Source organism: Anopheles coluzzii, chromosome 2 (assembly GCF_943734685.1).
Source record: "Anopheles coluzzii chromosome 2, AcolN3, whole genome shotgun sequence".
Taxonomy (NCBI): domain Eukaryota; kingdom Metazoa; phylum Arthropoda; class Insecta; order Diptera; family Culicidae; genus Anopheles; species Anopheles coluzzii.
The window spans coordinates 2,627,296-2,646,221 of record NC_064670.1 but is presented as its reverse complement, the minus strand read 5'-3'; the positions used below and the strand labels follow the sequence as shown (position 1 = coordinate 2,646,221).

Genomic DNA, 18,926 nt, shown 5'->3' with positions numbered 1-18,926 from the left:
TTTGTGTGGATTATTTTCGTAAACTAATGCAATGCCCCCATCGAAACACACACCAAACCTGTTTGATTTACACTTCATGCCCGCAACACACACGGTGGTTCCAGTGCGGAACGGAAAGCGCCATGTAATGCTGGTGAAATAGATCGTGCCATGTGCCAAACACTACTTCCCCGGTGTGGTAGTGCACATCATAAACAAGCTTTAGCCGAGCGCTGATGTTGGTGTAGCGCTCCTGCTCTCGTCCAAGAACTATGCAAATATCTATTTAGACAGCGAAAAAACGCCCCTTTCGTCCCTTTTTACAAGCCCCGCAACTGAGCAGGGTTTTCCATGCATTGAAGAATCGCACCGTCATCGAAAGCTCACTAACGTGCAATGTAAAAATAGTTCCCATCCTAAAATACCATGCAAAAGCGACACACAACACGCTCAGCGGGTCCTGCTGTCGATGGTGTTTAGAATCGTGAGGTACGTTACCCAAAAATCCAATTATCACGTGGTTTGCCGGTGACGGGTGACGGAGGGGTTTTTCCCTGGGACAGCTGCTGCATGGTTGCATGAGTCGGTTATGCAGCAGAAGCCGCACCGCTAGGCAGACTGAAGAAGCTTTTACCACTCTGAAGCGATCACTCACCCAAAACATCTTCGCCACCGGTGTAGATGCAACACCGTAGTAGTAGTAGTAACGAGAATGCTTTCCAGATCCGAGTACATACATTGTAGTTTACACACGTTCCGGAGACTGTGCCCCCTCCCTGGCTGTACCGTATCCAGAAGGTATCGTGGACCAGCACAACAACAGTTCGACAAGCAGCATTCAAGAGGGTTTGCTGATGCTCCTCAACCCAACTCCAAGGGAAGAAATCGCAACAACACACTGCTCGCTCGGGGCCGATTTTCCAAGCAGTCAGCGGCAAAAGTTTATGTTGTTTTCGAGTGCTTCCGGCCTCGTGCGTCTAAGGTGTGCTTGTGATACAAATGAAGAGCCAGGAAGGGGGATGTGTTCAAGCGGCGGCGACGATTGATATATGTATCCATGCACGTTTCCGGCAGCTGCGGTCGGCCAACAGAGGTCTGAAGTCTGCTCCGTTTGGTCCTCTTTAGATTGGGGAGAGGATCGACGGGGTGCTTGTACGACAAGCTGACGGTTTACACCCGGACTGCGAGGAGAAACTTTTGCCTTGGAAAAACTTTTCACCCGTACCACACTCCAAGACATTCCGCTGACCTCCTACTTACTGCTGGGTCGTCCAAAAGGCACGGTCGCTGTCCCCCGATCGCTGGGGGACAATCCTCCAAAACCCAACGCGCACGGAACGCGCTGTATATATATGAGCAATAAACGTCAGCAAGAGCAACCAGGACAACCGGCGTTCTTGAAAACATCGAGCAATACAAGCAGCATTTCCACAAGTACACCGCACCGGTGGTACTGGGTTGCTGGCGGTTTCCTCAATTTGCAAATTGAAACACTTCCTTTCGTAAACGGCAACTGCCGATGCGACGGAAGCCCGGATCCTCGACTCCCCCTGCTCGATGCGGCAACTTGGCGGCCGGCATGGCCTTTGCGAAACGGCGAATTAAGGCACACAGACTGAGACTAAGACTGAGACTGAGTGAGTGAGTGAAGACGTGCTGCAAGCACAGATACACGACGCGCTGGATGAGTAGGATACAATTTACTTAGTAAATTATAACTTTTCGTTCAATTTCAACCACCGGGCGCCGGGAGATTCGCTGCACTGAGACCAGATCGACCGATGAAGTCGTTCGAGGGCATGGTCGTGTGTGTGTGTCTCGGTGTTTCTGTGCCGTTCTACATCGCTTTCGTAACAAATGTATCGGATCATTCGAGCATTGGAGCATGCTGCACCGAATGGAAAGATAAAGTTTTGGCTCGTTTAGCAATAGTAGGGAGACAGCATACTAAAAAAACAGCACTTCCAACTACACGGGTATAGTTTTTCATACACTCCCAAATGCTACGCTCATTAGAAGCTCTTTTCAAACTCGTTAATGTTGAACAAATCGGCTACAATAAACGATACCGTCCGGACGCTTGATGTAAGCAAAACAGAAGGATTATGCAGTTCAAGTACGCCATTCAAGTAAGGGTTAAAAATTACAACATCAGGAGATGGAGTGGAAATTCCTCAACACTAGCCAACGAACAAACGACCCATCCGCATAGGTGGCGAAAGGTTGGCGAGATTTAAATTAAAGCTAAAACATCCCGGGTCAATAAATTTACATTTTAAGGAAATAAGAAGCATAACGAACTATGCTCAATGCTTTACATACACAAGCATTCATTCAAAAAATGTTTCCTTTTTTCCGTTTTGCAAGTTTGAATGAATTTGAAAAGATATCTTCGAAAACCGTTACATTACAGTTTCGAACTTCGAAACTCTGCGCTCGTTTATATTCGCAGCTGCGGAGTTCACTTCTCCGTTCGGGATGTTTGACAGCGGTCCACAATAACAACGCGGAGCAAAGTGCGATAAGTTTTGTTACAATTACCAAATAATTGCCACCAACGATGGCGCCGACCGTGCAAAACGGTGCGAACGGAGCTGATAAGCGTCCCGTTCGTCAGCAGGAGCGCAGGTAAGCGTACGAAAACCACCCTCGACGCAATTGTAAACAAGCGCTCCCACGCTACCGTCCCGCTTCATGGTGCTGTTGTTGCTTTCCGTTGTTCCCCATTCCATTCGCTAGGTCGGAGCTAATTTCCCGGGTGAAATACTGCAACACGCTGCCGGACATTCCGTTCGATCTGAAGTTCATCACGTACCCGTTCGAGAATGACCGCTTCATCCAGTACAATCCGACCTCGCTGGAGCGGAACTATCGCTACGAGGTGCTTACCGAGCACGACCTGGGCGTCACCATCGATCTGATCAACCGGGACCTGTACCAGATCGACCATTCGGCCCAGCTCGATCCGGCCGACGAGAAGCTGCTCGAGGAGGACATTCACACGCCGCAGGACTCGATGCGCAGCAGCCGCCATGCGAAGAGCGTGTCCTGGTTGCGGAAGTCGGAGTACATCTCGACCGAGCAGACGCGCTTCAACCCGCAGACGATGGAAAAGGTGGAGGCGAAGGTGGGTTTCAACGTGAAGAAGAGTCTGCGCGAGGAGACACTGTACATGGACCGGGAGGCACAGATCAAGGCGATCGAGAAAACGTTCGAGGACAACACCAAGCCGATCACGACGCACTACAGCAAGCCGGGCGTGACGCCGGTCGAGATCATGCCCGTCTTCCCGGACTTTGCCAACTGGAAGTATCCGTGCGCGCAGGTCATTTTCGATTCGGATCCGGCCCCGAGCGGCAAGAACGTGCCGGCCCAGATCGAGGAGATGTCGCAGGCCATGATTCGGGGCGTGATGGACGAGAGTGGCGAGCAGTTCGTGGCCTACTTCCTGCCGACGGACGATACGCTCGAGAAGCGGCGTCGCGATCTGGTCAACGAAACGCTGTACGAGGATGAGGAGGAGTACGAGTACAAGATGGCCCGCGAGTACAACTGGAACGTGAAGAGCAAGGCGTCGAAGGGGTACGAGGAAAACTACTACCTCGTGCTGCGCCCGGACGGTATCTACTACAACGAGCTGGAGACGCGCGTCCGGCTGAGCAAGCGTCGGCAGAAGAACGCTCAGCAGCAGAGCAACACGAAGCTGGTGGTGAAGCATCGCCCGCTCAATGCTTCCGAGCACCGTATGCAGCGCTATCGCGAGCGGCAGCTTGAGCCGGCCGGCGAAGAGGACGACGAAGACATCGAGGAGGAAGAGGAAGAGGAGGAGGACGAGGAGGAAGCGCAAGCAAGCCAGACGCAGGCGGGCGAGGGCAAGGGCGGAGACGGTAAGGACGATGAAAAGGCGAAGCGTGAGAGTCGGGATAGAAGTCGTTCGGGCAGCCGGTCGCGGTCCAGATCGCAGGGATCGAACCGTTCCGGCTCGTCGCGATCCAGATCAAGGTATGTGTGTGCAGGCGAATAATAATTTCACGGAGAAAGTATTTACAAGCTGCTGCATCGTTCATTTCTTTCAGATCCGGTACCAGATCTCAGTCGAGATCCGTTTCGAGAAGTCGCAGCCGATCAAAGTCGGGCAGCCGTAGCCGCAGCCGCAGCGGTTCGGGTAGTCGCAGTCGCAGCGGATCTAGAAGTCGTTCGCCAACTCGCAGCCGCAGTCGCAGCGTTTCTCGCTCACGTTCCCGATCTGGATCGCAGCGCGGATCGGCATCCCGTTCGCGATCTCGTTCCCGGTCCGGGTCTCGGTCCCGCTCCCGGTCTCGCTCGCGTTCGGGCTCGCGTTCGGGCTCCCGTTCGGCATCTGGATCACGCAGCCGTTCCGGCACTCCCGACGCAGGTTCGCGCAGTGGATCGGCCAGCCGTTCGGGCAGTGAATCGGAATAAGTTCTACGCGAAAGCGCAAGCCCTTTTTATATTTCTATGCAATACAATAAACTTCAATGACTATGGCACAATGTTGTGGCTTCGCTACAGTGGCTTTTGGTAGTTGCCATGGTGATGACAACTCAGTCCGCGATACACAACCAAGAAACTCAGTTGGTAATGGAGTGTTTCTACACGCCAGTGAACACGATCTAGGGACTCGAAATGAATCAAAAGCCCGTATGGGAGGACAGGGAGGTGAAATTCGACATTCCCTCAATGTAAGCAACTGCCCGTTGTTGTTTCCCAGCCTAATTTCCATCCTTCCTTCCAGCTACAAAACCATACGCAGCGGCGAAGTTGTACTCGATGTCCTTGACTCGGTCGAAGACACGAAGGGCAACAGTGGGGACTGCGGCCGAATTTTGGTGACCAACCTGCGCCTCATCTGGTACTCGGTCACGTCTCATCGGTTCAGCCTGTCCGTGGGCTTCTCCTGCATACTGACGATGAACACGAAAACGGTCGTTTCGAAGGTGCGCGGAACAACCCAAGCCCTGTACATACTGAGCGTCGGTTCCAACTCCCGGTTCGAGTTCATATTCACCAACCTAACCGCGTCCAATACGAAACACTTTGCCTCCATCTTCGACGTGTACCGGCTGTACCAGGCCTCAACCATTTACCGTGAGCTAAAGTTGCGCTCTTCGGTGGTAGTGTCGGGCCAACTGCAAGTCCAACCGCAGGAGCAGATCTTTAACACCATCAGCGGCGTTTGGAACCTGTCCAGCGATCAGGGCAATCTGGGCATCCTCATCGTGAGCAACGTGCGCCTCGTGTGGTACGCCGAGATGAACAACAGCTTCAACATATCCCTGCCGTACATGCAGATTGCCAGTTTGCGCATTCGCGAATCCAAGTACGGACCGGCGTTGGTGATCCAAACGCTCGAAACGGCCGGCTCGTATGTGCTCGGTTTTCGCATCGATCCGGCGGACCGGCTCGGGGACGTGTTCAAGGAGCTCCTTTCGCTGCACAGCGTCTACACGGAAACTCCCGTCTTTGGGGTGTTTTACGAAGCGCCGGCCGACTGCGAACGCGCCCCAACGGAATCGGCTGACGACATTGAGGAGCTCGATTCCACGCCCGGTGGTGACATAAATTCCAAGTTTACGGCTTACCTGGCGGATACGGCTACGGGCGATGGTTCGAAAAGGAAACCGGTCTACTGCAAGGAGCTGGGTTTCGCCATGGAATCGCTGAAGGAAGGTTACACGATAAAGGACCTGTGGGATGTACTTCCCACCCAGTAGTAAGCTCAGCTGTAGTTCCTGAAACGCACACTATTCTCCACAAAAATTAGAAAACCTTTTAGCAGATGTGGTTACCAGAATGTAAAGAGGAGCATCGAGATGATATCGTACCGTTTTTATCAATTTACAAAAGCAGGAACCACTTCGCCAGGACACTTTGATTCGGTCCGTTGCTGGAGATTCACACACGAAGAAATCAACTACAACCTCTAAACTCGCCCAACCAACAATGACAATTCGTTTATCCACAACAATCTCCACAACAAACGGTGCAAAAATAGCTCATTTCACAACAGCAAACGCATAATTCTGCCGCAAAATGGGTGTAAATGATGCCGTAAACTATGTCCTCTTCAACAATCCCGTCTCCAGCACCGTGTGGTCCATGGCAGCGCAAGGAGCCAGAGCTGCGGTAAGTATCAGCAGTTGAACAAACTGTTTGTCCATCGCTTGCTGCGACCATTGTGATTTTGTCCCTGGATGTCGTCCTTCCCCGCTAGGGACTGAAACCGAAAGCCGTAACGCAAACGGCGGCAACTCACACCAAAGCGGTGGTCGAACAAGCGCTGCCACCGATGTGGAAGCTACTGGGCCACAACCGGCACATCGTGAGACTGGCTGGTCTGAGCGGTGCGGCAGCAGTCATTCTTGGGGCCTATGGAGCTCACTACCATTTCACGCCGAAGGACGAGGACATACAGGAACGAGACCCGAAGCAGATATTCGAAATGACCAACCGGTATCACTTCATCCATTCGTTGGCCCTTCTGGCTGCCCCCTTTGCACGGCGTCCGTATCTGGTAAGTCATTTCGAATTGTTGGACTACGCGCAGAACATTCTCTCTGACTTTCTCTCTTCCCGCACGACCAGACGACGGCACTAATGGCTTCGGGAATGACGCTTTTCTGTGGCACATGCTACTACGTGGCGTTCACCAACGATCGCAGCGTGGTCCGGCTCACGCCGATGGGTGGCTTCCTTTTGATCTTTGGATGGCTGTCTTTTATTATCTAAGCTTACTAACAACAGAGGGGAAAGCAAGAGCAGAGCATTTTCAACGTGTTTCATGATCCACTTTAGTGTACAGTCGCGTTTGATGTATGAATTGATAAAATAAAGCGACGCTTACAGCACGATTACCTTCGGCTTCAAATTGCACCGCTCGATCACGTACTGTGGCATGCAGAAGGTTGGATTGACCGGTTTCAGCCGCTTGTCGCCCAGCAGGGACAGCGCACCGAGCCCGAACAGGGTGTGAAATATGTCCGGCATGTTGCCGGTACGGTCCGCAAATCCGCCCGTTTCCGCGTCCTGGCACGAGAGGATAAAGTTCTCCAGCTTCTCCGAACTGATCCAGTGCAACCGGCCGATGATGGTGAGGGACGCCAACACCCACCAGGAATAGCAAACGTCGGGCAGCTTCTCCGGCCGTCCGTTTAGGCCACCGCTCGGCAGCTGTCGCTCGCAGAGCCACCACGCCAGCCGCTCACAATCCAGCCGGTGCAGTTGATCCGTTATCGAGAGAAAGCCCACGCAGCAGTAGATCAATCCGGCGTGACTTTCCGCGTTCGGTTTCGATCCGAAGCCACCGTCCGAGTTGCAGCACGACATGACGAACGTCACCGCCTTTTCCACATCCATCACGTCCATTCGACCCTTTGTTGGGGAGAGTGGAAGCAAACATTAGCTAAAGGACCGGAACCATAGAGCAGCCCTATCTCGTCGACAACACTTACAATCAAGCTCAGAATGGCCACCGCACAGAAGGAAAACCGAGTGTCCACCTCGCCCCACTTGTCCCCGAAGAAGCTTCCGTCCAGCTGCTGCAGTGAGGCCACATACTTTGCTACCAGGTCCGTATCGATCGCGTCCAGACAGTCGTAGATGACCAGTATCTGCACCGCACTCAGCGTATACAGCATGTGCGGATCGTGACCTTCGCAGGCAGCGATGCCACCCGTCACCGGACACTGGCACTTCTTGATGAACTCGATAATCGATGCTTTGTCCAGCCGGCCCAGCTCGTTCATCAGATCCAGCCCCGTCACGCCCCAGTAAATTCCGGACATCCGAAGAAACTCGGTCATGCAGTACTCCTACCAATGGCCATTCGATGGGGGGATGGGCGATTAGCGATTCTCATCAAAGCAACCAGAACAATGCTGCACAATACTCACGTAGTCGTTCTTGTCGTTGCCATGGTTTGCAATGTAGTCCACATGCTTGTTGAAGTGCAATTCCTTCGAGTCATCGGATATTCTCACATCGTTCGAGGTGAATGCCTACCGAGCAAATGAAATGCACGTATTAGTTCGACCCTTTTGCTGTTGGTGTGTTGGTTCAACGCTTGCTTACCATTTCGGAACACAAAATATCTCCTCCAAACGTGGCTGTTGCTGCACTCTAGTTCCGCGGCCAATGCAGGTGCGCTAATCGGGTACGAGATTTTCAATGCGATCCTGCTAATTTCTCCGTTCCCTTTTTCTACGAATGACCTTAGAAAAACAAAGAAATGTCAAATTCATTTAACGCGATCAACCGCACCCAGGGTTGTACTCGCGCAGGAATGGCAAGATTTTTCGCAATTTAATTAAACGCGCTTTCCGAACAAAGAAAATCGATAGCTATTTTCAAATAAGAAACGATTCCCACCACACGATACCTTAAAATTCACCCATTTTCGTGGAAATGTTCTTTTCCATCCGCGATGTCGGAGTGCGCCAACGGCCAAAAACATCGCACGCCGAAATGACAGCAAAGTGACACGAAAATTGTTAAAACGTCAACAAACAAACGCTGGCCTTTTGATTACATTTTTTCACCGCCCAATCAAGCAAAAGCGAGCGAGAGAAAGAAAAAAAAACGCTCAAAGTAAACATCTGACCAAATGATTCACTGCGACCAACGACGAACCGCCACTTGCTTTCCGCTGACTCGCTGATACGTTCTCGTGAACGAAGGGCAGTGCTAATGAGTTTTTGCTGTGCGTCTTGTGTGCCTGATAGTTGGTGGAATTAGAAAATTTTGTGAAACTTCTTCTGGTAGATAAATCCACAACAGATACCTGTTCGACGAAAGGGTTCGCAGCTAAGCGCACGAAACAGAGTTTTAACTGATAACAAAGCCTGCCACCCGGTTATAAGAACGAACTCGTCGTCCCACTGTTGTGTGGTGCTGAAGCTTGGCTACGTGTCACCTGTGCCTGCCTGCCTACTTTGTTTGAAGAAAGCCGTGCCGCGCACACAGAGGTATGGGTGTCGTCGGAAAGGGTGACGGAATGAGGGCGCTAATCCTGGTCGGCGGATACGGTACGCGGCTGCGGCCGCTAACACTCAGCACGCCGAAACCGCTGGTCGAGTTTGCCAACAAGCCGATCCTGCTGCACCAGATCGAGGCGCTGGTCGAGGCGGGCGTAACCCAGGTCATACTGGCCGTATCGTACCGGGCGGAACAGATGGAAGCGGAACTGTCGGCCCAGGTCGAGCGGCTCGGCGTCAAGTTGATCTTTTCGCACGAGACGGAACCGCTCGGCACGGCCGGCCCGCTGGCGCTGGCCAAATCCATCCTTGCCGAAAGCACCGAACCGTTCTTCGTGCTCAACTCCGACATCATCTGTGACTTTCCGTTCAAAGAGCTGGAGCAGTTCCATCGGCGGCACGGGCGCGAGGGCACGATCGTGGTGACGCGTGTCGAGGAACCGTCCAAGTACGGCGTCGTGCTGTACGCGGATAACGGCTGCATCAAGAGCTTCATCGAGAAGCCGCAGGAGTTCGTGAGCAACAAAATCAACGCCGGCATGTACGTGCTCAACCCGTCCGTACTGGCCCGGATCGAGCTGAAGCCAACGTCGATCGAGAAGGAGATCTTCCCGGTCATGTCGCACGAGCAGGAGCTGTACGCGTTCGAGCTGAACGGGTTCTGGATGGACATTGGGCAGCCGCGCGACTTCCTTACCGGCATGTGCCTCTACCTGACCTCGCTGCGCCAGCGGCAACCGGACCGGCTGTACAGCGGACCGGCCGGATTCGTGGGCAACGTGCTGGTGGATCCGACCGCCAAGATTGGGGCCGGCTGTCGCATCGGACCGAACGTCACGATCGGCCCGAACGTGGTCATCGAGGACGGCGTGTGCATCAAGCGGTGCACCATCCTGAAGGACGCCATCATCAAGTCACACTCCTGGCTGGACAGCTGCATTATCGGGTGGCGCTGTGTCGTCGGCCGCTGGGTACGGCTCGAAGGCACGACCGTGCTCGGCGAGGACGTGATCGTGAAGGACGAAATCTACATCAACGGTGGTCAGGTGCTGCCGCACAAAAGCATCGCACTGAGCGTTCCCGAGCCGCAGATCATCATGTAGAGCGCAAGGGGGCAGGGCAGGAGAGGTGAGCCGCGTGTCGACATCCACCGAAAGCAACCCCGAGAACCGGTTTCTGTGCCTATAGAACGGCGGGGAGGAAGGGGAGGAAGATGCTGCTGAACGTCGTTTTTATGTTTTCTTTTCTTAAGGTAGTTTTATTCTTGTTTTACCATATTACAAATCCCCATCGAATGGAACATGTTTTGTTTTTTTATGAACGAACGGGTGAACACGCGTCCTCACGATTCTTCCAATTTAGCTTTTAATTTAGTGGAAACTTTGAAGATGCCGTTTTATATATTTTTTTCTAATCGTGTGTTCGTTCGTGTGTCGTTTCCTCACACACTTCACATTGGGCCAGTAGCACAGACGTCGTTAGGAGACTCGAATAATCTGTGTACTATATATTTTGCATTCCAAAATAAAAGAAGAAAACAAAACCCCACACTGTCTTTTCGAAAAGAACAGATCGTTGCTGTGGATTGTGGTCCGAAACGGGGACATTAGCGCGGGAGTTGTTTCAGAGTTCCGATGGCTAAGCATAGAGGGTGTTGTAATATCAATCGATTTGGCAGTATGATAATAGACAGATAGAAAGTAGATTAGATTAGCATTACTATGTGTACGTGGAACTGTCTCTCGGAACTGTCCTCTCTACGGTTAGTGATAATTGTTCAACTGTGTGCTCTTTTTGAACCATCTATATACTGAGTTGGTCAGTTCCTTGGTGCAGTCGTCAAGTCGTCGTGCGACCTAACCAACGAGCCCAAGGACTGACTGTCTTGGGAAAGAGTTAAACCACCAAGTCCAACCCCAATTTGGAGTTAAAGAACTGGCCTTGTTTGTAGATTCTTGTAGTTTTTGTTCTTTGGCTTTACAACCATGGACTGCGCGCTTTTTGGTCGAGAATTGTATGAAGATTAAAAGAACAAAGAGTAAAGTTAAGGTAAGGGTAGTTTTAAAATGTCTCAGGCTGTGTCTATTTTACAATATTAAAAACCTACACTTATTAGGTTTTTGCGGCTGTAGTGTTGTAGCTAACATCTAAATAACTTGCAGTACTTGCATTCTCCACCCGGCCTCCCTGTGCCGGTTCCGTTCCGGAGCCCCTGTTCGAGTGCACAATCACAGGGCTTATTATAGAGGGAACACGCCTTTACGCGCGCGTGCGTGTGTGTGTATGTAGGAAACTTCCTGCCCTCAGTGGTAGGAAAAATACGAAACAAAAAGAAAGACTGATGCCGGTGATTGTTCTCCGTTGCTTAAACGCTAAAAAATGGATGCCTTACAATCGTTAAACCATATACACCTTTCGACAGCATGGAAGACAGCGGTGCGCCGATTAGTAGCGACCGTTGTCGAACCGATTGGACATCGATTGGCCGTACCGGTCCTGGGGCCTTCCTCCACTGCCGCCCATGAACTGATTCGGGCGCGACTGATCCATGAAGCCACCTCCTCCCCCTCCGCCACCACCACCACCGCCGGAGGACATCGGCATCGGTTTGCGCTCGTTGTACGTCCGATCGTACCGGTCCTGGCCGTTGTCCATGTTTCTCCAGCCACCACCACCACCGCTTCCCCCATCGTTCGTCTTGTCGCCCCAATTGCCGAGCGACGATATTCCACTGATCTGCGACAGCCCGGCGCTGCTGTGCCAGTTGCCGCCACCGGAAGCCGTTCCATTTCCGCCGCTCGTACGATCGTTACCGTACCGGCTGCTGGAGGAATTGTTGCGATCGCGATCATCGCCACGACCGCCTCCGCCGCTTCCACCGTTCAGACCGCCACCGCTACTGCCACTGATGCCTCCGCCGCCACCGCGATAGTCATTCGAGCGATCCGAATAGCGGCCCTCCTTGCTTAGCGATTGCGAAAGGAGGCCACTGCCACCGCCGCCACCACCACCACCACCGCCTCCACGGCTATCGTACGAGCTGGAGATGGGACGATCTAGATCGCGCTTGCTGTAGCCACTGTCCCGCTTGCCATAGTCATCGCCCGAACGGCCGCTCGATTTGTAGTCATCGCGAGAGTCGCGCTTAAAGTCATCTCCACTGCGCTTATAGTCGTCTCCGCCGCGCTTGTAGTCATCGCCACCGCGCCTGTAATCATCGCCCCGCTTGAAGGTGTCCCTTCGGAAGTCATCGCGCTTGGAGGAGGACGAGGACGATGCAGGGTAATCGTCCAACCGACTCTTCTTGTCGGTCGACGGAATGCGGTCGTAGTTGGAGCGTCTACTAAAAGCGACCACAACGGAACACACCGTCAGTAACGAGAGGAAAACAGTTTTTCCAAACCACTTATTTTGGAGACTTACCCGGAACTGGAGGTGATCGAAGAATCAAACCTCGGTGGCGGTGGTGCTTCAACGCGCCTGTCGGGTGCGGGCCGCTTGCGATCATCATCATACCGGTCGGTTGACGGGCGCTTCAGCGACCTCTTTGCCTCTTCGATCCTGGAATGGGTTCGGGTGGGTAAACAGGTGGGTAAATATTAATAACATGCATTTGCTAGCCATTCGATGTGTCTGGTGGGAAGACCTCGTGGTAAAAAAGGGGGAAAGAAATTTGTTAAAATGCAACTTCGGACAGCCAGCTCATCTTTGGACGCTTGGCGGGCGGGTTGCATCGCCCATCCAACGTCCTACAACTGCTGGCGGCTTAGTATTTCACACTTTCGCTGCTCTCAACCGGATTCAGAAGCACTGCATTTTCACTTAGCACACACTGAAAACGTCTCAAGAGCTTCGAAGATTTCGTATCACTCTGCAAGCTTTGACTACGTCGGACACAACACGGTCGATTCACACCGGGAACGCCTCTAACTTCCTTCATATTGCTCAGCATCCGGTTTTGGGAAAGTCTCTGCACGTGGAAGACCTCTTCTTCGAACGGTAGCCGACAGATGGCACACAGCAGCTCTGCGGTCTAGCTTTTTAACGTTGACTCCATCTCGTTGCTCTGGTCAGTCACACTGGGATATGAAGAAATGTCTTTTCAAGTCGTCTGGCACAGCACTTTCACGGAAGATTGATGAAACGGCGAGAACAAGGATCTCAGCAGGCTCGTCGATTACTTAAATGTCTGATTTCAGTGTTGCCAGTTCACACACATGCAATTATGCCGTCTCGTTGTTGTAATAGCTTCAGTTGTTTCTTCTACGTCTAGCAGCTGGGTGACAACTGTTGTAAACATTTCCTAACAAGTTGCCTCAAACACTACTTCACACGGCGCTTCGCTCACTCAATTCCCACAATCTGGGAAATCTAGGGGGAAACGTTTCCCTGTACACGGTACCATCATTTGGATGAGTAGCAGGGAGTATTATTTAAATAAACAAACGGACGGTAAAAACGGAAACCGTAACTCTAACGAGAAATCTAGAATGAAAGGTAAATGTGTGTGTTTTGTTGGGGGGTGAAATATGTATGAATTTGCAACCGTACTTCCTTTGCTGCTGTTTCAGCTCCAGATGCTCGAGCTCGATCTTCTCCCGCTCGAGCTTCTGCCGCTCGCGCACGATCCGCAGCAGCTCCGCCTTCTCCTTTTCGATACGCTCGCGCTCGGCGGCCAGCTTTTCCCGCTCGCGCTGCAGTCGCTCCTCCTCCTCGCGTTGCCGGGCGCGGATCTCCCGCCGGCGGCGTTCCTCCTCGCGCAGCTGCCGCTCCCGTTCGCGCAGCCGGTGTCGCTCCCGTTCCTCGCGTATCTTCTGCAAAGACAGAACCTCACGCGACTCGCGCGAGTCGCGCTCCTTGGGGCCTGTCGCTCCCCGGCTGCTGCCACGGCTGCGCTGCTGCCGGTCCCGCACCTGCGACGACGATCCGTGCGTGTTTGAGCGGCGATCGCGGGACGAGCGGCTCCGATCACGGCTACGGCGACCGGCCGACGCGGCCACGTTGTCGGTGCTTTTGCGCGCTGCTGCCGCTCCTCCTCCACTCTTCTCACCTCCGGTCCCGGATGCGCCGGCAGACCGCGATGTACCTGTTCCCCCGGCAGTTGATGGGCGTTTACCGTCGGACGCCGGAGCTCGTGCTGGACGTGCTGATGCTGCTGCTGCTGGTTTCGCGCGATCTTTCGGCGCCGGTTTCCTGTCCTTGTCGGCGGCGGCAGCGTTGGCGCTCGTCTTCGAAACGTCGCCATTCTTCTTCTTGTCGCTGTTGGACGTGGAAGAAGATGATTTCGGTTTCGTGTCGCTTTTGCCCCCGGTCCCGGAACCCTTGCCGGATGCGTTGCTGCTCGATGCGGTGGTCGCCTTCGCCGACGAAGAGTCCGCCCCCGTGGACGAGGAGCGCGCCGGCCCCAGCTCCGATTTGGCGCGCTCCACCGAAATCAGCCGACCGTGCAGCTCGGTGCGATGCAGATGGTTGATGCACTCCGTCGCGTCCTTGGCGGAGGCCATCGTGACGTACCCGTAGCAGCGCGTCCCGGGCGTCCTCGAGTTGGTGACCACCTTGGCGCCAATCACTTTGCCGTACTTGGAAAAGATTTGCTTCAGATCGGTGGCCCGGGTCAGCGAGGACAGCCGTGATACCCACAGGTTGCGGCTCACGTTCGCGGCGGAGCCGCTGCCACCGTCCGTGCTTCCTCCTGCCTTCGTCTTATCGTCGCCGCCGGCAGTGGTGCTGGCGGAGGCGACGGTGGAGTTGGTGGTGCTGGCGGGCGACGCTGTCGTCGCCTTTTCGCCTCCCGATCTCGACGACGCTGCCGTTGACGATGACGATGATGATGCTGTTGTTTTAGTTGCCGCGCCGTCTGTAATATATTTCGCGTATCCGAGCAAAAATATAGAACAACAACATATAGAACAATTATTGAACAAGTACACCCAATCATCTCGCTCGAACGGTGATACTCGATGACACCCTCGGTTCGTCTCTCATCGTAGCTCTTTCTCTCCACTCTCTCTCTCTCTCTCGTATTCTACCAAGAAGTGCACCGAGACATCGACATCTGGTTCAAGATACAGGGTTGCACCACCAGTGGAGGGAGGAAGATTCGACGCGCATGGTACCACTTCGCCCGACGAGACTATTGTCCCCTCTTGCCCGTTTGCCCTCTGCACAAGTGTTGTGTATGACACGGATCACACGGTTGTGGTTCACAGCCCGCCCGGGACACAGAATGGTGCACTATTGCAACAAATCAATGATGAATCAATCGAACAAAACAGGAAAGTATAGCAAAACGCGTCTCTATCCGGGATCGTACACTTCCATTCCATAGATGGTACAGTTTCGGGACGACTACCTTCATTTGACATCTTAACAGCTATTTTTTCACACGCCAAAATCATACCACAAATCAAAAACAAATAACAACAAGCTATGACTCTTTAAACAAAAAACAGAATCGCGCACACACATAATACAATTCGCACCGACGTTAAGCAACCCAAAGCGACGTTCAACATTACCTTTCTCCGTGCTGGAGGTAACCACGCTCTTCTCGCTGGAAAGGAAAACGCATCGGATTAGTGACATTGCGGCCCCTTTTTTGTGGCTTTCTACCTACATCTTTCCCTCTCGCTTGTCGTCGTTTTTCTTCGAGTCTTCGGAGGCATTTTCTTTTGCCTTTGCGGACGATTGTTCCTTCTTTTGCGTCTCTACAGAGCGAAAGATGGAAATGATTACGTTTCGGGGGATCGTTATACGGATAGGAGGCTTCCACGTTACTCACCTTCCTCCTTCTGCTCTACCTCCATGTTGCTATCGTGAAGCAACTTTTCATCCTCCTCGCCGATCGTAAGGTTCAGGGAGTCCTCATTGTCCGCTTCCTTCGAGTCTTCCTTCAGATCCACGGGCTTGCTTTCTTCCTGCTTGGGGGCCACCACCTTTTCCTGCGGCACACTTTCGGTTGGCTGCAACATTCAACCACGAAAGCTCCCCGTTAGACCGCTGCAGTGCATTCACCTCTCCCCTTCACACATCCGTTACCTACCTTCACGAATTCGTCCTTCTTCTCCTCCACACTGACCTTCTCCTGTGCCGGCTCTTCCGCGGCTTCCGATTCCTTCTCCTCACTCTCTTCCGGCTGCGTTGCGTCAGTGGCCTTTCCGTTTAGTTGCTCCTCTTCCTCTTTCTCCTCCGTTCCCTTTCCATTTTCGACAGCTTGCTCTTCGTCCGACGCTTTGCTATCCTCGGCCGGCTGACTAGTCTCCGTTGAGTCAGCATTCTGCTCACTGCTGGCCGCCGCATCCGCAGTGCTGCCCGATTCTTCATCCGTCTTACCGCCCGTGCTAGCTCTCACCTTCTTCACGGACGCCTTGCCAGCGGCTATCTCAAACTCCATCGTCTCCGGATCGAGCCCCTCGTCCCGCAACGTCTGTACAAAAGAAACAATGGGTACGCAGCATGTGATCAATCGCAAATCATTCAGCACTGCAGAGGCGAGCGCATGGCAAAGGGATGCGAAAAAAAAAACATCCATTTTTCATGCCCATCCAATATGGCGTCCCCTTCGGAGCGAGAGTAGGCCCCTTCGTACCTGAGTGAGCCGCTCCAGAAGCACATTTTTCACACCGTTGCCATCCTTTCCACGCTTTTCCAGCTCCAGCTTCAGGTCCACCACGCGCAGTTCACTGAGTTTTCGCTTTTCGGGCGTTTCCGTCATGTTTTTACGCGAATTTACGGTCCAATTTTCACACCAAGCATCAGCTTTGGCCGATTTTCCCTTCGCATCTAATCTTCTATTTCTTCGCGGACAGCACATTACATGACGTGACAGGTTGGGCTGCAACTATTTTCAAACGTCATCAAACTGACATTCAGTTTGACAGATATGCTCCGCTCGCAACCAGTTGCTCTAAAATAAATGTACAAAAAGAGTAGAAATCGTGAAGAAAAGTGACTGAAATGTTGGAAAAATATTTTCAAAGTAGAAAGAGAATATTTCTCGAGTTATTTAGCTTCAAACCCACATTGAACTTGTCCTTCGATAGCGCTGGACGCGCTGGAGCCTTGCTTGCACGTGCGAGACCACCACCTCTGGTTGTTTATTTCACCAGATTGCTTCTGTCAATAGTCCACACTCGCTGGTGCACTCGTTCTATTTTCTACTGCAAACGTACTTTTACGTATCGCCAAGATGTTTCTAATTAACCCTTGAAAAGTTTACCCATCGAGAGGATTCTTCAGCCGCAACGCGCGTATTGTGAAATCAAACCCAGCAGAAAAACGCACAATGGCTCGCAGTGTGGGCAGCAGCGTCGCAGTAGCGCCAGGAGAAGATATGGACGACAGCCGCTTTCGGATTCGACCCTATCAGCAGATACTATCATCCTGTAGCGGTGCACTGGTAACGTCGCTATTTAGTAAGTTTCCCGCCCGGCCGGTAGATGATGCAATCACGTGGTGGTGCTTGATTTTGTGCAAACTCATCCACTCAACCGACCGTTTCCCGTTCCCTTGCAGTGACTCCACTGGACGTGGTCAAGACTCGCCTGCAGGCACAACAGAAGGTACTGATATCAAACAAATGCTATCTGTACTGCAACGGGCTGATGGATCATATCTGTCCCTGCGGTCCGAACGGTCCGATGGCCCCATCGACAATCAGCAAGCGTCCCCTACACTTCACCGGAACGATCGTAAGCAAGTAGCGAACGGGAAGGCATCAATGCGACTCGGCTGTAATGCTTGTGTTTCTGCTTGTTCCGCTCTATATCCCCTCCATTTTAGGATGCGTTTACCAAAATCAGTCGCTACGAGGGCGTCCCGTCGCTCTGGTCCGGGCTCGGGCCCACGCTGATACTGGCCCTGCCCACGACGGTCATTTACTTCGTTGCGTACGAACAATTCCGCATCCGCCTGAAGGAACTGTACCAAAGAAGGAAAGGGCGGGACGCTGAGCTGCCGATCTGGTTGCCCCTGCTGGCCGGCAGCTCGGCCCGCGTGCTCGCCGTCACCATCGTGAATCCGCTCGAGCTGATCCGCACCAAGATGCAGTCGGAGAAGCTGAGCTATCGGGAGGTTGGCCAGGCGTTCCGCAGCATGCTCCGGGTGCAGGGCATTCTGGGGCTGTGGAAAGGATTCTTTCCCACGATTCTGCGCGATGTGCCGTTCAGCGGCATCTACTGGACGACGTACGAGTCGTTCAAGAAGCACTTCAACGTCAGCCAACCGACGTTTGCGTTCAGCTTCGCCGGCGGTGCCATTTCCGGCGGGGTGGCCGCCTTCTTCACCGTACCGTTCGACGTGGTCAAAACACACCAGCAGATCGCGTTCGGGGAGCAGTTCCTGTACGCGCAGAACGGTGACAGCAAAGCGGCCGGACCTAAGAAACCCGTCCGATCCATCGGTACGTTCGAGACGATGGGCAGGATATTCCAGATGAACGGTATCCGGGGGCTGTTCGCGGGCTTAACGCCGCGCCTGGTCAAGGTGGCACCGGCGTGCGCCATCATGATCGCATCGTTCGAGTATGGCAAGAACTTTTTCTACCGCTACAATGTGCAGCGCTACCAGGAGCGCAAGGACCGAGTGGCGTCCGGTTCCGGCGACAGTTCCGTGGTTAGTAGCAGTTCCTCCACTTCGCTCGTTAATCGCGCACGCCAGATAAACAAGTACTAAGAAGAAGAACAATTTTTTTTTCAATCTCCAGTAACATTTGGCAAGCGTCCTCATCTCACGCATCCTTCCCCTCACAATCTCACGCGCGCGCTGGTTGCGGAATGTGAGAAAAGCACAACAACACGTGCTGCTGCAACTAACTGCAACGCAACTGATTGCCGCCACCGTGTACAATAAATTGTTAGTCATTTGTTGGTCCAACTGATTTCGTTCTGTTTCTTTTTTGTCAAAAGAATTATTCGAAAAGTATGTAAAAGAAGATGGTTCTTTCAATTCATTCCT

The 18,926-nt window shown here is 52.9% G+C and overlaps 7 protein-coding genes across 9 annotated transcripts; 5 read left to right on the top strand and 2 right to left on the bottom strand.

The window, feature by feature from the left end:
* The first annotated feature begins 2,444 nt into the window (after positions 1-2,444).
* LOC120951846 (RNA polymerase II-associated factor 1 homolog) lies at positions 2,445-4,493 on the top strand. Its single transcript, XM_040370818.2, has 3 exons — positions 2,445-2,607; positions 2,719-3,981; positions 4,056-4,493. Exons 1-3 carry the CDS (start codon positions 2,540-2,542, stop codon positions 4,420-4,422), a joined length of 1,698 nt encoding a protein of 565 aa, XP_040226752.2. The 5' UTR covers positions 2,445-2,539; the 3' UTR covers positions 4,423-4,493.
* A 73-nt stretch (positions 4,494-4,566) lies between these two features.
* LOC120951848 (Bardet-Biedl syndrome 5 protein homolog) lies at positions 4,567-6,115 on the top strand. The gene is made up of 2 exons (XM_040370821.2): positions 4,567-4,682; positions 4,736-6,115. Exons 1-2 carry the CDS (start codon positions 4,627-4,629, stop codon positions 5,712-5,714), a joined length of 1,035 nt encoding a protein of 344 aa, XP_040226755.1. The 5' UTR covers positions 4,567-4,626; the 3' UTR covers positions 5,715-6,115.
* LOC120951850 (transmembrane protein 256 homolog) lies at positions 6,015-6,851 on the top strand. The gene is made up of 3 exons (XM_040370823.2): positions 6,015-6,126; positions 6,215-6,514; positions 6,586-6,851. Exons 1-3 carry the CDS (start codon positions 6,034-6,036, stop codon positions 6,727-6,729), a joined length of 537 nt encoding a protein of 178 aa, XP_040226757.1. The 5' UTR covers positions 6,015-6,033; the 3' UTR covers positions 6,730-6,851.
* LOC120951849 (geranylgeranyl transferase type-2 subunit beta) lies at positions 6,695-8,234 on the bottom strand. The gene is made up of 4 exons (XM_040370822.2): positions 8,071-8,234; positions 7,893-7,997; positions 7,452-7,811; positions 6,695-7,371 (listed from the first exon to the last, which is right to left on the bottom strand). Exons 1-4 carry the CDS (start codon positions 8,071-8,073, stop codon positions 6,841-6,843), a joined length of 999 nt encoding a protein of 332 aa, XP_040226756.1. The 5' UTR covers positions 8,074-8,234; the 3' UTR covers positions 6,695-6,840.
* A 268-nt stretch (positions 8,235-8,502) lies between these two features.
* On the top strand, positions 8,503-10,520 carry LOC120951847 (mannose-1-phosphate guanyltransferase beta). The gene has a single exon (XM_040370820.2). It carries the CDS (start codon positions 8,966-8,968, stop codon positions 10,073-10,075), a length of 1,110 nt encoding a protein of 369 aa, XP_040226754.1. The 5' UTR covers positions 8,503-8,965; the 3' UTR covers positions 10,076-10,520.
* Positions 10,305-16,800, bottom strand: LOC120951845 (SAFB-like transcription modulator). 2 transcript variants are annotated; one of them, XM_040370816.2, is made up of 8 exons: positions 16,561-16,800; positions 16,015-16,398; positions 15,754-15,934; positions 15,589-15,679; positions 15,491-15,525; positions 13,524-14,829; positions 12,396-12,533; positions 10,305-12,315 (listed from the first exon to the last, which is right to left on the bottom strand). In XM_040370816.2, exons 1-8 carry the CDS (start codon positions 16,783-16,785, stop codon positions 11,418-11,420), a joined length of 3,258 nt encoding a protein of 1,085 aa, XP_040226750.2. In that variant the 5' UTR covers positions 16,786-16,800; the 3' UTR covers positions 10,305-11,417. The 2 variants fall into 2 exon arrangements, with proteins under 2 accessions (XP_040226750.2, XP_040226751.2); XM_040370817.2 differs by having other exon boundaries at positions 10,305-12,312.
* Positions 16,801-17,060: 260 nt separating this feature from the next.
* LOC120949604 (probable mitochondrial glutathione transporter SLC25A40) lies at positions 17,061-18,849 on the top strand. Of its 2 annotated transcripts, XM_040367004.2 has the most exons (4): positions 17,065-17,386; positions 17,487-17,662; positions 17,754-18,584; positions 18,676-18,849. In XM_040367004.2, exons 1-4 carry the CDS (start codon positions 17,257-17,259, stop codon positions 18,676-18,678), a joined length of 1,140 nt encoding a protein of 379 aa, XP_040222938.1. In that variant the 5' UTR covers positions 17,065-17,256; the 3' UTR covers positions 18,679-18,849. The 2 variants fall into 2 exon arrangements, with proteins under 2 accessions (XP_040222937.1, XP_040222938.1); XM_040367003.2 differs by having other exon boundaries at positions 17,061-17,386; positions 17,754-18,849.
* Positions 18,850-18,926: the final 77 nt, after the last annotated feature.

Bases quoted from the DNA above. Each gene is read 5' to 3' on its own strand.
- LOC120951846 (XM_040370818.2), top strand. From the start codon at position 2,540: ATGGCGCCGACCGTGCAAAACGGTGCGAACGGAGCTGATAAGCGTCCC. The intron at 2,608-2,718 runs GTAAGCGTACGA...TCCATTCGCTAG, and splicing joins GTTCGTCAGCAGGAGCGCAG to GTCGGAGCTAATTTCCCGGG. The intron at 3,982-4,055 runs GTATGTGTGTGC...CATTTCTTTCAG, and splicing joins TCGTCGCGATCCAGATCAAG to ATCCGGTACCAGATCTCAGT.
- LOC120949604 (XM_040367003.2), top strand. From the start codon at position 17,257: ATGGCTCGCAGTGTGGGCAGCAGCGTCGCAGTAGCGCCAGGAGAAGAT. The intron at 17,387-17,486 runs GTAAGTTTCCCG...GTTCCCTTGCAG, and splicing joins ACTGGTAACGTCGCTATTTA to TGACTCCACTGGACGTGGTC. The intron at 17,663-17,753 runs GTAAGCAAGTAG...CCTCCATTTTAG, and splicing joins TACACTTCACCGGAACGATC to GATGCGTTTACCAAAATCAG.
- LOC120951848 (XM_040370821.2), top strand. From the start codon at position 4,627: ATGAATCAAAAGCCCGTATGGGAGGACAGGGAGGTGAAATTCGACATT. The intron at 4,683-4,735 runs GTAAGCAACTGC...CCTTCCTTCCAG, and splicing joins AAATTCGACATTCCCTCAAT to CTACAAAACCATACGCAGCG.
- LOC120951849 (XM_040370822.2), bottom strand. The intron at 7,812-7,892 runs GTGAGTATTGTG...GGCCATTGGTAG, and splicing joins GCAACGACAAGAACGACTAC to GAGTACTGCATGACCGAGTT. The intron at 7,372-7,451 runs GTAAGTGTTGTC...TCCCCAACAAAG, and splicing joins TGGCCATTCTGAGCTTGATT to GGTCGAATGGACGTGATGGA.
- LOC120951850 (XM_040370823.2), top strand. From the start codon at position 6,034: ATGGGTGTAAATGATGCCGTAAACTATGTCCTCTTCAACAATCCCGTC. The intron at 6,127-6,214 runs GTAAGTATCAGC...CTTCCCCGCTAG, and splicing joins CGCAAGGAGCCAGAGCTGCG to GGACTGAAACCGAAAGCCGT. The intron at 6,515-6,585 runs GTAAGTCATTTC...CCGCACGACCAG, and splicing joins TTGCACGGCGTCCGTATCTG to ACGACGGCACTAATGGCTTC.
- LOC120951845 (XM_040370816.2), bottom strand. From the start codon at position 16,785: ATGTGCTGTCCGCGAAGAAATAGAAGATTAGATGCGAAGGGAAAATCG. The intron at 16,399-16,560 runs GTACGAAGGGGC...TCTTTTGTACAG, and splicing joins TTCTGGAGCGGCTCACTCAG to ACGTTGCGGGACGAGGGGCT. The intron at 12,534-13,523 runs GTACGGTTGCAA...AACCCATTCCAG, and splicing joins CTGAAACAGCAGCAAAGGAA to GATCGAAGAGGCAAAGAGGT.
- LOC120951847 (XM_040370820.2), top strand. From the start codon at position 8,966: ATGGGTGTCGTCGGAAAGGGTGACGGAATGAGGGCGCTAATCCTGGTC.